Source organism: Mastigoproctus giganteus, chromosome 2, assembly GCF_048544385.1.
Source record: "Mastigoproctus giganteus isolate SK-2022 chromosome 2, ASM4854438v1, whole genome shotgun sequence".
Lineage (NCBI taxonomy): Eukaryota > Metazoa > Arthropoda > Arachnida > Uropygi > Thelyphonidae > Mastigoproctus > Mastigoproctus giganteus.
The window spans coordinates 127,194,161-127,209,317 of NC_143576.1; the positions used below are offsets into that span (position 1 = coordinate 127,194,161).

The 15,157-nt window shown below is 34.8% G+C and overlaps 1 protein-coding gene across 1 annotated transcript in view; it reads left to right on the top strand.

Moving 5' to 3' along the window:
• roq (RING finger and CCCH-type zinc finger domain-containing protein roquin) overlaps positions 1-7,077 on the top strand; it is a 711,471-nt gene extending 704,394 nt beyond the window's left edge. The window contains exon 25 of the mRNA XM_090390025.1: positions 7,001-7,077. Within this exon, the coding sequence (XP_090246151.1) occupies positions 7,001-7,059 (59 nt within the window). The 3' untranslated portion in view covers positions 7,060-7,077. The remainder of the gene's footprint in view (positions 1-7,000) is intronic.
• The last annotated feature ends 8,080 nt before the right edge of the window (positions 7,078-15,157 follow it).

Sequence of the window (15,157 nt, forward strand, 5' to 3'; positions counted from 1 at the left end):
CGATTAATGAAAGGTTATTTTTATTTTAAATATTGCAACAATAGAACAGTATGAAATTAAAAATTATTCTTATTATCTTAAAAAAATATAAATATATAAGACAAATAATAATTGCAAGAAGAGATTTAGTTATATTAGTAATTTTCATTCAGAACCTGTTGTATCAGAGAAATCTGAGTTAGTAGTGGAAGAATTGTTGTTTACGTCTTCATCCAGTTCCATTAATTCTTCATCACTTCCATCACTAGCAGTCAGATCATCAGATTCAATTTCAAGTCCATGATTGTTTTCAAGGATAATTCGCAATTTTTGATTTAATATATTGGTCGCTGGTACTTCTTGCAGCAATGCCGCAATATTCAAATGCTCTTTGAATTGATTTTGATTGGATTGTATTACAGGCAGAAATAACCATTTCAACAATCTTTTGGTAAGATGGTCTATTTCTATATCCTTTTGGAGTAAATTCAGCAGTTTCTTCTCTTACTAAATTATCCCATTCCTTTCTCATAGATTTTTTCTGAACCCTGTATCCGCACCATCAACATTTTTGCTCCCAACAAAGTGAAGAGTGCAATCTCTTGCCATGTCAAAGTAACATGGAGTTTCATCCATATTAAAAACACGATCACTTGTCATTCCTGCTGTAGCGTTATTTACTTGAATTAAGTATTGCTTTACTTGTTCCTGCGTTTCCTTTGGATCGCGATTATCCAGTTGTCCATGATGAGTTATTTTACATGATCTAATCCGATGTCTCCTGGTCCATCCAAATAAGAACTTGTTGCTTACTTTAAAAGCAGGTGGTATTTTAAGGCCAAATTCTGGTTTGAAAATATAGTTTCGCAATGTGTTATAGGTAACTGATCGGTGGTTATTTCGTTCCTTTTTGAAAAATTCAAATAGTTTTTTCTCAGTTTCAGGATAAAACGCTTTCCTTCCTGTGCCCTGAAGACGTTTGTGTTTACGTTTTTTAACCAGCTTCAATAATTCTGCTTCTTGTTGCAACCAATGGCGAAGATTTTTCCTGTCAATGCCTGTTTGTTGCGATATCGAATTTTGGCTTTCCCCCACTTTTAAACGTGTCACAAACTGTAGTTTTTCCTGGATAGTATATGAGTTTCGTTTACTAGACTTTTTATTTTCCATTTTTAGGGTTAAATATTCTGACAACAAGTAAAGACGCGCAGTTCACATCTATTGCAATGACATCTCGGGCATGCGCAGAGCATCGATATACAGTATGTTATGAGAAAGTGCATTATTATTTATCCCCAATAAAAGCCCATGGGCTTCTATTTGGAAAACAAAATCCTAATATAGGCCCAGATGGGCCTATATTTCGTTGGGCCTCTTAACAAAAAAACCCGGTACGTAGAACACTTCCGTATGATACTCTCCAGAAATTAAAACGAAAAAATCGAAAACTTACATTAGAGTAAAAAATAAATAATTAAAAACCAATTTAACACAATTCAAATCAATTTAACACAATTAAAAATCAATTTAACGCAATTAAAAATTAACAAGAATTAACAAAAATATTCAAAACTATTTTCCTTCCTGAAGCTGACAACGCTTTTCGACCGTATGTCATGATCACAGGAATGAAAATTACCGAATAGGGTTGAACCTGAAACTTAAATAGTGATTATTTGTCTTCGTGCATGCGCGTAAAGGTCCACGCATCGGAGATCAAATGTGGCCGCTGGACATTAACAGAATTCACGTGTAATTTAATTTCTACGGTTTCTGCAGTTAATAGTCATGTATAATTACGTTGAACATTATGTATTTTGGCCTCGTTAAATAAAAAAGTATGTTTTTTATTAATGGCATGAAAAACTAATTCTGACGCTGCTGAACGAGAAGCACGAACTGAGGCTTCATGTTGATTTACACGAATATTCAGAGAAAATCGCATCGAACCTTGGTAAGACTAGTCGCAATCACTGCAAGAATTGTTGTATACCAGATCATTAATTTGTGTTGCGAACGCGGAAAGAACCGAGCGATTGTTCAGTATAGTGTGTAATTTCACTATTGGCCTGGCTACAATTTTAAATTTGGTATCTTTAAAGAATCTATTACACTGTTTGTGCCACTGTTCAACATATGGGACAGAAATAGAGTATTTTTTGATATTACTATTGTTGGTTGGTGTAGTATTTTGTATCCTATCCTTAGCCTGTACCCTAAACCGGTTTATTGTAGCAAGGGGATAACCCCTTTTTAAGAACCTGCTAGTTAATATTTGTATTTCTGAGCCCAAAGCAGATTCCGTCGTTGAATATTTATAGGCATTTAGAAATTGATTAAAGATAATCGATCTTTTGTAGGTGAATGGGTGATAGCGATTATAATGTAGAAGCATACCGTTGTTTGTAGATTTTTGATAAATGCTAAATTGGATTTTATTGAGTCCCGAGTAAGCTTGAACTTTAGAAAGTTTAATGACTTTGTATCCATATCCTCCCTTTCCAATGTAAATTTGAGTCTAGAATGAATATTATTAATTATAATATTCATTCTAGACTCAAATAACAACAGTAATAACAAGAACATCATCTAAATACCTCCCATAGTATGTGATACTGCGCCGAAAAGGTGTCAAATGTATATGCTCAATCGTTGAGAGAGAGATCTCTGACATTAAGCCGCTCAGGCTCAACCCCATTGGTAATCCAAAAATTTGTTTGTATACCTTGTCTCAAAAGGTGATATGTATAGTTGGCCTCAACTAACAGTTTAATTAAGTGAAAAATTTCCTTAATAGGTAGTTTCGTATAATTAATCGGTATCAAGTTTTTATTTAACGTATCCCAAATAATATCTAATGTGTATTCAACGTTTACATTTGTATATAACGAGGTAACATCTAGTGAGAATAAATTGTCATTGTCGCCAAGCCATGTATATGCTCAATCGCCAACAATTGAGCATATACATTTGCCAACTTTTTGACCCCCGTATCACATACTATAGGAGGTATTTAGACGATTTTCTAGTTATTACTTGGATAGTAGTACTATCCAAGACATTTTACATTCGTTTAATAATATTCATTCTAGACTCAAAATTAATGCTTACTCGAAACTCAAATAAAATCCAATTTAGCATCTATCGAAAACCTACAAACACCGGTATGCTTCTACATTATAATAGCTATCACCCGTTCACCTACAAAAGATCGATTATCTTTAATCAATTTCTAAATGCCTATAAATATTCAACGACGGAATCTGCTTTGGGCTCAGAAATACAAATATTAACTAGCAGGTTCTTAAACAGGGGTTATCCCCTTGCCACAATAAACCGGTTTAGGGTACAGGCTAAGGATAGGATACAAAATACTACACTAACCAACAATAGTAATATCAAAAAATACTTTATTTCTGTCCCATATGTTGAACAGTGGCACAACAGATTCTTTAAAGATACCAAATTTAAAATTGTGGCCAGGCCAATAGGGAAATTACACACTATACTGAACAATCGTTCGCAACACAAATTAATGATCTGGTATACAACATTTCTTGCGGTGATTGCAACTAGTCTTACCAAGGTTCGACGCGATAGCTATCACCCATTCACCTACAAAAGATCGATTATCTTTAATCAATTTCTAAATGCCTAAAGATTCAACAATGGAATCTGCTTTGGGCTCAGAAATACAAATATTAACTAGCAGGTTCTTGTACAGGCTAAGGATAGGATACAAAATATTACACCAACCAACAATTGTAATATAAAAAAATACTTTATTTCTGTCCCATATGTCGAACAGTGGCGCAAACAGCTTAATAGATTCTTTAAAGATACTGAATTTAAAATTGTGGCCAGGCCAATACGGAAATTACACACTATACTGAACAATCGTTCGCAACACAAATTAATGATCTGGTATACAACATTTCTTGCGGTGATTGCAACTAGTCTTACCAAGGTTCGACGCGATTTTCTCTGAATATTCGTGTAAATCAAAATGAAGCCTCAGTTCGTGCTTCTCGTTCGGCAGCGTCAGAATTAGCCTTTCATGCCATTAACGAAAAACATACTTTTTTATTTAAAGAGGCCAAATTACTTAATATTCAACATAATTATACGCGACTATTAATTGCAGAAACCGTAGAAATTAAATTACACATGAATTCTGTTAATGTCCGGCGGCCATATTTGATTTCCGATGCGTGGACCTTTACGCACATGCGCGAAGACGAATAATCGCTATTTAAGTTTCAGGTTCAACCCTGTTCGGTAATTTTCATTCCTGTGATCATGACATATGGTCGAAAAGCGTTGTCAGCTTCAGGAAAGAAAATTGTTTTGAATATTTTCGTTAATTCTTTTTAATTGTGTTAAATTTATTTGAATTGTGTTCAATTGGTTTTTATTTATTTTTTACTCTAATGTAAGTTTTCGATTTTTTCGTTTTAATTTCTGGAGAGTATCATATGGAAGTGTTCTATGTACTATATTGAGGTAAACTCCCCTTATTATTTTACAAATATGTTTTGTGTACAGTGCCTCCAATCACTTCTGCTGTTCTCATCTAGGAGAAACATTACAGGGAGTTTTTCAGAATGTAACAAATTATATGGACGATATCCAGCCAATAAAATTAGAAATTAAATTATTACTTTGTAGTTGTCATCCTGATGCCCTTATTTGAGATTTTTCTGAAATAATAGAAAAATTGATTAACCAGCTCCTAAACTACCTTGAACTTTCCCATTTAATTGATTGTTAGTATGGATTTTGGTGCTATCTATAGTAGATCTATCATTTGTGATCAGATTCCATTGAAAAATGTGGAAAAATTCAAGCAATTCTTGTTGATGTTTTTAAGGCATAAAAGAATGTCTTAGTAAGTTTTTTTTTTTTTTTTTTGAAAATATAAACTTTTTTTTTTATATGAGTGATCTGTTGTTGATTATAAATTCTATTTACAATCTTTACAAATAATCACAATCAATACTTTCATATAAAAATTTAATACTTTTCGTGATCTTCCATTAGCCTCTTTAAATGCCAGTTTGCATACTCTACTGTAGCAATCTGAGAGACTTAATTTTCACACACAGCTTTTTTTAATTAATTAGTGTAGTTTTATTTATTTTTTTTTATTGTTTATTTTATTATATTTTTTTTTGTCACATATCACATCAATAACTTTCTCTCCTCTTAAAGAAAAAAAGTTAGGTTTTCTCTTTTCATATTACTGATCTGTTGGACAGCCTAATAACATATACAAATCCTAAATCTGATCTTCCTTGTAAGACTGATTTAATAATGCTACTTTAGATTGTGAGATGTCATTATCAGATTCTGTTCAAAAGTGAGCAGATTTTTAATGACAGGCTTCTCTCTTTCTAATTTACCCTATTCCTTATCATTTAGACATAAATACTTTTTATAGTATTTATGTCTGAATAATAAGAAATTAAGAAGTTATTTCCACAAGTTTTATTCTTCTGAATTTTACTTTATTTGTAGATCATCACGTAGATCTGTAGCTTCAGCCATCCAACATTCCTTCACTTACTGAACTTCATACTCACCAACCGAACTTTTCTTCTAAGCTTGTTCTTTCTGGAACAGTCTTCTTCCATATATGTTTTCTGAAATTTTCTGTTGTTTAGAAAATATCACAGAAATACTTATTTTCTGACAAGTTTATGCTTCCCGATGATGCAAATTGGAATTATAGATTTGCCAAGAAAATTTTTAGCATTGAAGATCCCAAAACCTTCTTTGTGGGCACAAGCATTACACTCCAGAGAGTTGCTGAGCAATTCCTTTATTCTCTTTTTTGTAGCTCCAAAATATTAGAGTATTCAAGGTTAGGAGCCATTTCTTCTCTCTGTGGCCCCCTTTTATTGGTTATAAATACATTTTATTGTGAAATGATTACCCATAAGCTGTTGTGAATGACCAAGAGAAATAAATGTTGAGTTGATTGTTTGTTCCTTATAATTATCTGATTACGTTTTCTTTTTTTTTTTTTCATTAATGTATTTTCAGAATGTGTGTTCCTTAGTGTTTTTTATATTAAGGACTTATATTTTCATTTATATTCAGAAGACATGCTTTACTAAAAAAAAAAAAATGTTTAGTTTTCAAGATGTCTTTCTCTTTTCTATAGTCCTTTTTTTTTTTGTTACACTTTTTATAAGTTTGGGTTAATTTCTAATTTGAAAGCTTACAGCCATAACTTATTTTAGGCTGGTCCATTGTGTTCAGCTTTGATAATTTAGGTTTCTAAGTCATATTAACACGTGTATTACAGTTAACGAGGTTATATCATAAGTGTTTTGTCAGGTGTTAAAATTTCAACATTTATACTCTGTGCTTTCTTGAGGTGAACTGTCTTTAGAAAATTAGTTTCATTAAGTATATTTAATGTAAGCACTTTGGGTTTTCTCATTTTTGTAGATTTGAAAATCTAATATTAATCGATTCCTTCTTTCTTTTCACCACTTTACCCATATGTGGTATTAACAGCACAGTTCATTAACTTTTCAATTTTGGATTACCGTGTAAACAATTTAAAAAAAAAAAGAGAGAGAAAAAAAAATTGTACCTGATTTGAAATGCCATGCTATTTTTTTGTGCAAAAGTATTGAAACATCCCTCCTGTTGTTTTCTGTTCTTTTGGTAGGTTCAGTTTGAATGATAAAAATACATCAGAATTTCTTTCAGTGAATTTGTGAAAGTTTTCTATTCTTATTGTAAATGTGTATTTTCTTAGATTTTGTGGATTGTTAAAGGACTTTTGGGGATTATTCTTTTGCTGCACAAGTTAAGTTTATCTAACATGTGGAGCTTGGTATGGTCTCACATGCAAACCATTGTTTCTGTTGAATGTGTGTGTTTTTTTGTTTTTTTTTTTCTGTTTTGTGATTAACTACTTTTTTTTTTCTTTTTTTTTTTTTCAGTTCTTTTATTTTATTCTTTTATGCTAAAATATCTATTGCATCCTTATGTTTCGCTGTTTCAGATGTCACGGTCTGGCAAAGTGGATGGATGTATCCATCATATTCGTCTGTTTTTCCTTGAGATGCTCCTGTTAGTAGGTTCTGTATATGTTGCTCCAATCACTTTGTGTATCATAGAGTAATGGTTTTCTTTCTGGGAATAGTTGTCATTTATTGTGTATACATTCTTCCAGTGTTTTTATGTTTCTTCAAAAAACTCTAAGAACAGTATTCCTGGGAAGAAAGAGATTCTCTGAAGATTTGTGCTTCCTGGTGAGTACACCCACTAGAAAAACAATAATATAGTTTTGCTTTGGTGTTGAATTAAAATCATCATATTTATGTAATAAAACTATCAGCATAACATGATATTACTGAAGAGTTTAAAAATTAAATCTTTGTGGTAAAAAATTGATATACTCATAGAAATGACATTTTTCCATATTACAGATACTGGCTTTAATTAATTATAAGATTACAGTTGACAAAAGTACAGTATTTTGATTTAGAATCTTTAGATCTCCATGAAAAGAAAGAGCACACAGTTTACATTACGTGAACATGAGAGAACACCTTTCACAAAGAAAGAGTTAAAAAAGCACTTTTTACATTACATGTCGTGGCATAATAACTCTTTCTGCAGCAAGGTTGTTCAGCTCACCTTGACATTTGTAATATAGAAATTGGTATGCTTTTATAAAGAACATATCCATTGAATTTCATATCATTTAAGTACAGTCAAGGTTAAAATATGTGCCTAGTTACTTGCAAATAAAAGTTCAGTGAATCACAAGTAATAAGAAAAATTTAAATAACAATAATCGCAAAGCACGCGTTAATTTAAAACATACAGAAACCCGAATTAAAAAACTATAAATTCAAAAATTATGTTACAACCTATCAAGAAAAATATGTACTTCATGGAATTCTATTTTAATCTTTTATGGAAGAATAATGTTATAAGATTCCATAATTAAGTTTGGAAAGAAACGTCCCTTTGTTTTCATGAACCATAAAATCGTGACGACCCAAAATGATAGTCTATTCCTCAGATCAGTGTTTTACAACCAATGTTCCACCAAATTTAGCAACTGTTTGTACTTCAATATTTTAATGCATCTGAAAATAAAAATAAAACATACTTGATATACCTATGCTAAAAATAATTCTCATGATGTAATTGATCTGAATTATTGTGTAATTTGTTTCTAGTCATAAAGAAAACATGGTTTGTTTTGTACTAAAAATTAATAAACAATAATAAATCTTACACAGATTTGGTGTTCCATCATTCACTACTGCTTTATTTTATTAGGTCATCCTGATTCATACATTTAGTATTGATGTGTTCAACCCTAATAAACAGCTCTATTTACAGATAATGCTTTGTGGCAGTGAATCCCACTCACCTACAAGAAAAATATTGATATGTGGAGGCCACCAAACTTCTCCATTTCATCTCCTTAAAACATGGAGTGTTGTCCAGCCGGCAGCTTGTAGGCAGCCCTTACTGTGATGCATATCCTTCTTTAGTATATAACAATATTATTATATTCTTATAATCAAATTGTTATCAGTGTTATGTAATCATGCATTTTTAAAATTAGAATTTAATTTTTGTAATCAAAAATTTGAATTCAAAAAATGCATGATTAGCAGCAAGGAACTGTTCTTGTAGCCTGCAACCTTTAGGATTTTAGATTTTTTTTCCCTACCCGAAAATGTTGGATCTCCCCCTTGCCATAAAGCATTCTAGACATGCTCATTCAGATTCAGGTCTATAGACCAGGCTGGACACTCCATTGAAAGATATCCTTACTTTAAAGAAATTTGTCAATCACCTGAGTCCTATGTGGAAGAACATTATTGTTTATGAAAATGAATTCAGGGTCTATCTCTTTTGAGGCTTGCACAGGATTCAAGGATTTCATCTCTTCAAAGATGTGAAATCAGTGCAGCCATTTATCATGATGCTTTCTCATGCTATTGCTGTGATTAGTACTCTCTTTCTCTGATGTTAGAGCAATGGAGTATGTTTGATATTCTCTATAGAGGAGAACATGTTCCATTAGCCTCGACTGCTCCACACACACATACACGCTAGCCATGTGCAGTTATGCATAGAGTCCCCTTCCTTGAGGCCTTTTATATACAGTTTACCTTAAAACTGACATTTCTGTAGTTGTCACTAAGAAGACAAGTACATGACTGCCATCCCCATTATCTTCCATCCAAAGATATAACTCTTGGCTGACTTGCCTTCAAGCAATCATCCAGTTTCCTGATGCTGTTTCCATAACCTTGAAATTGCTATCCTTGAAATATGTAAAGCTTAAGCCACTTCATCTTGTTACTGTGCTGCTAACTCTCCAGATTTAAATTGAAGTCTGTTTTTTGATGCATTTTTCTGTTCACCTGTTAACATATATTTTCCCTGCCTTTTACATAAAAAAACTAAGTCCTCACCATTAAATTCAGATTTTTAGAAAATATTGTGGATTTCATTGGTTCATATCTAATTGATGAATCTGCTGTTCTATATTCTAGTGTGTGGTACTTAAAATATGTGGCGCATGCAAAACAGAATTTTTAAAATATTCTAACAATAAATGTTTTCTCTTTTATGTGGATGTGAATCTAAATTTCATTTAGCAACATCCTTTAAACCCCAAAGAAGTACAATGTAGTGTTTAAGATTTACCTTACCAGATTTTATAATGTAGTTATAAAATCTGGTAAGGTAACAACACATTTGCAATAAAATAATGCAAAAATAGATATAGCATTTCAAAATGAAGATAATGGCATCATGCATGCTGAATTCACATAATTTCTTGTATGAGGGCTGTTCAATAAAGAATGATCATAATTTTTTTTTTTTTTTTTTTTTTTTGCAGCATGCCTTTATTAATCATCCAGATTTTGATGGTCCTTTTCAAAGTAGTCCCCATTTGAATAAATACACTTATTTCAACATTTCTGCCATTCTTCAAAAACATTCTGCCATTTTTGATATGCTTTCAGAATTGCCTCCAGTATCTTTCAAACTTCTTCTGATGACTGGAAACGTTTTCCTCACAGTGCCTTTAACTTTGGAAATAAAAAAAAAAAAATTGCAGGATACATTTGACATTACTGCTAGCTAAGTACTTTATGACAGTGTGATGAGCAATGTGATTGTTGCATTGCAGCATCCACCCACCTGCATGAAATTGTGGTCATATACAACAAATGTGATCCTACAAAGTGTACAGTACAGTTCTATATAAAGTCCTGTAACAGTTGGATGATTTGGCACAACACGCTGGTTAACCTCTTCTGGAATGTCAAAAAGAAAGAGATAAATATAATATTTCCTGCAGAAGCCACAACTTTTGCGTTATTTGGTGTTAGTGATGACAGACTTCCAAACAGAGCTTTGTTGCTTACTCTCTGGATCGAAATGAAAAAGCTGTGTCTCATCTGCCATTTTCACCTTGTGCAGAACCTCACCATTTTCAGTTACCATTTGTTGCATCTCCTGACAAACCTCCATTGCCGTTGTTCAGGTACAAGTAGTCTTGGAACAGAGTGTGCACAAATGCATGTTATATGCAAATGGTTGCGCAGAATAACATGTGTCTTCATGCTGATATGCTCAACATCTCTGCCAGTTGCCAGAAAATGGCAGTTGAATGAATAAACGAGGAAGATGAAAAGTTGGTTCTATGAGTTTGAAGATGGACAGTAAATGCATGTTGGCTGGTGGCGGCACATGTTCGGACTGTTTTGAAAGAGAGAGCGGGAATTATAAAGCCACTTCAGAACAGTGCCCATGGAAGTATCTGTAGAAAAGGCATCCAGCAGAAACTACGCTTATGAGACAGAGTGGAAAGACTCTGTTAGAGATGACTCTTTAATTAACCTAACTGCCTCTTCTGAATGGAATCTAGAAGCCTGAGAGAGGTTTTAGGAGCAACGCCCCAAATGTGGGAACAATGTTCCATGTACTCTGTACAAATCACAAATGCAGATTTGCAATTTGTACAGAGTGAACAGCTGTTTGGAAGAAAAGTAATGCCGAGAGCGAAAGAGAAAACCAAGTTTTTTAGATGCAGAGGAAGCAATCTTTGTAATGTGCTTGTACCAAGAGGGATTAGAAGTCAGGGTGATATCCCAAAAGAGATATATCATCTTGCCTAGAAATCAGAGTGTCACCAAAGATAAACATAGGAGCAGAAGAATCCTTTTTGCGAGATATAAAACAGGACTGAGTTTTAGAAGGATTGTAATCAACTAAATTGTCTTTGCTCCACTGGAGAACTACCTGGAAATTGGCATTTAAGGAATTGGTAGCAGATATTTGAGAAGTTGAAGCTGATTGAGCAGAGCAAGGTTTTTCAAATTGGAAGGTGGAATGCAATGTGCTATCATTAGCAAAACTATGGATGGGATTTCTGGTCAATGGAAGAAAGTCATTAATATAAAAGAGGAAAAAAGTGGGGGAAAGAACTGAACCTTGGGGGACATCCCATTAGTTCATTAGTAGTAGATTATTAGAAGAGAGAGAGCCATCTACCATCACTCTAAGTGAGCGGGCAGAGAGAAAACTGAATAAACAATTACAGTCAGCAAACCATAAGATGGAAACTTGTTTAGAAGACCTTTATGCCAAACACAATCGAAAGCCTTTGAGACGTCAAGAGCAACTGCCTGTGTTTCACCGAACTTTTCCATTGAATTTGTCCATAAATGGGTAACATAAACCAGAATGTCGCCAGTGGATCAACGCCAACTGGGCTAGCCGGGTGAGTAAAGTGCCTGCCTGGCAATCCAAGGGTCGCGGGTTCGAATCCCGCTTCAGGCTTGGCTCAAAGTACTGCAAAAACCTTGGGAGGTGCATTATGGCCACAAAAGCCGATGCGCCAACAACTACCAAAAAAAAAAAAAGAAAAAAAGTGGATCGACACTGACGGAATCCATATTGGCGATCTTTGATCTGACGGAAGGTTTCTAGGTAGTTTAAGACTTGGTGGTTAATTGATTTCTCCATTACTTTAGAAAGAGTAGAAGTAATTGCAATGAGATGATAATTGGATGGTAAGGATTTGTCACCCCTTTTAGGAACTGGTTGGATATGAACAAATTTTAAAGCAGAAGGTAAAACATCTTTGGAATAAGAAAGTGAAAAAAGGTGGCAAAGAACAGGAGTAAGTTCAGGAATGCAGGTTTTGAGAACAAGTGGAGAAATACCATCAAGGGCCTGGAGCTTTCTTAGCATCAAGATTCATCAAAATCTTTCTGATATCCTTTTGAGGGACCACCACAGGAGGCATTGAATGGGGCATGCTGGGAATGGTATGAGGTGTTTTACCAAGATCATTAATACATGAGTGGGAAGAAAAATGGAATGCTAGCAGGTCAGCTTTATTGTTGGCTGAAGTGACAATAGAACCATCTTGTTTTGACAGAGGTGGGAGCAGAAATGGGCAAAAGTTATGGCCAATAGCGTTGGCGAGAGATCAGAATGCTCGGCTACCATTAGGGCAAGAAGCAAGTTTTCTACTCTTAGCCTGTTCAAAATCTAGTTTGAACTGATTAATAACCGCTTTACAATTGTTGTGAGCTCTGGTGTAGGCAAAAAATGAAACTGATGAATTAGAAACAAGCCAATTTCGATATGCAACATTCTTCTCTTGAACAGCCTTAGCACATTATTGGAAAACCAATGTTTAGATAAAGGATGAGATTTTAAGGTGGAATATGAAATAAAGGATTCCATTCCTACAAGAATAATTTCACTTACATGATCTGAGCAAGCACTGACATCAGAAGTTTTGAAACAGTAATCTGACCAAGGAAAAGAAATCTCGCAGGTCATTCCATTTTGCATTCTTGTAATTCCAAACAACAGGAGGTTTAGCCGTGAGATAAATACTCCATTGGAGAAGAGACAGTCACCAAGTTTTGATCTGAGGTGCCTAAACAACCACTCACTTCGACCGTGTACTTAGAAGGGTTGTTTGTGATAAAAGATCAAGCATGTTGGCTGTATGGTTAGGATTATCAGGTATTCTGGTAGGTAAATGAATAATCTGTGTTCATTATTAATTCCAAAAGCCTCAGCATCTCGACCAGCTGGGTCTGTGTGACTAGAAAACGGAAGCCAGCTGGAGTTGTGAACTTTAAAATCTCCAAGGAAAATTACATCACTGTTAGGAAAGTTGGACTGGAGAAAGTCATGTTGCAGAGAGAGGAAGTCAAAAAGTCCCAAGTGATTAGTGGAGTTGGGAGAATGGTAGAGACAACAGATGAATTTGACACAATGAGGTAGAGAGATTTTAAGCCAGAAAAGATCGAAAAGAGGAGATTCCAAATTACCAAATCTCTGACAGGAAATATCAGATGGACATATGCACAAGTACCCCCTTTGAGACGAAAAGAATCATACAGCGAATAATTTGGACAACTGAGATGAGCAGTGGTTGAATCAACCAATAACTGAGATTCTGTCAGAAAAAGTACATGGGGTTTGGCAGACTATAAGTGGAAATGGACATCATTGAGATTAGAACTGAGACTACTTATATTTGTGAAATGAACTAGGAAGTATTTGGGAGGTTTAGATCTTTTTGCAGATAAGTTTGCGCTATTAGTTTGACAATTCGTGGTGTATTCAGTAGTAAGAAAAAGTGGGGTTGTGGGACATGCTGTATGAAGTAATGAAATTTTTGATATGGCATACACATGGTAAGAATATACCCAGATCCTTGACATAACATGGCCTCAACAATGCACACCTCCTGCATACTACTCAGACTCCCTCCAGTCACTATCTGGCAGAGTGGAGGTAGCATGAATATACACTAGCTGATCCAGAAGCCTCTTAGAGAGTTACCAGTAGGTTCGCTCCGGTGTAATAACTAGAGGCTGGCCTGTGAACACCATTTTAGAGCTGTACCCTCAAAATGTAAGGAAGTTTGTATCTCGCCATGGTGTTCATCATAACCTCAAAAGATATTGTGTGATGGAAGAGTGGAGGAGGGTTGACCAGAACTTAACTCTAGAGACTAAATATGGGTTCCACCACTTCAAGCCTCCAATAAGCAAATTGGTGGTATTGCACCGGTTGATGAGAGTCATCTACCACCTAGTATTGCCTGGTAACACAGAGGGGCAGCATTCCTCTATGTGATGTAGGTGCAACACCTCGACCCCTGCTTACATTGGTTCACACCTGGGTTGTCACCCACAGTGTGCTTACACATGCGGGTTATACCCAGGATTACTAACAGTCCCACCATCATGAAGGCGCAAGCAGAGGATTTGGCTCTCACAGAACATCCGGACTTTGCCAAAATTGGGTCCACTTGACTTGAGTGTCACCCGAATATCAGTTCCATCAGCATTTTAGACTCCCAGGTAACAAGCAAAACTTTTCTGGCCTATCTGAGAGAATGTCTGCAATAGCCTCAAGGACCATGGAAGCCACAAGCTTTTACTGCACTGGCCTACAAAAAAAAGAGTAGATAAGAAAATTCAATTTATTTGCTTCCCTCCTCACATTGGTAACTATCCAGTTGACTTTTGAATTTATTCAAACTGTTATTCTTAACTACCTGCAAAGGAACATGTTTGAGTAATCAACAATTTGCTGGCTAAAAGAAAACTTCCTACAATCTAGTCTAAATGTCTTCACTTGTAATTTAAATTTATGCTCCCCTGAGTTCTGGAATTCTTTATAATACTGGAAATTCTGCTTTTATTCATTTTATTAACTCCTTTCCGAGCCTTATAAATCTCAATCAGGTCACCTCTAAAGTGCTTGGTTGCCAAGCTCTGTAACCCACATAATCAGAGTCTTTGTGTGATTGCCCATTTACTGATCTCACCATGGCAGTTGCCCATCTTTGGACCCTTTCAAGAAGCTCAATGTTTTATTTCAGATGAGGTCTCCATACTTGAACACAGTATTCCAGATGTGGTCTTTTGCCTTATACCGTGGGACTACAGCTTCCATATCTCTGCAGGATAATGTTCGATAAATTATCACTAGGACACCATGGGCTTTCCTGGCTGCCTGTTTCTACTGCTTAGAAAGCTTCCTATCTGCCCATATCGTAACTCCCAGATCCCTTTTTTCCCCTCTGCTGTTTTTAATTCGACCCCACCAACTGTATAAATTATTTCTGGGTTGCTAT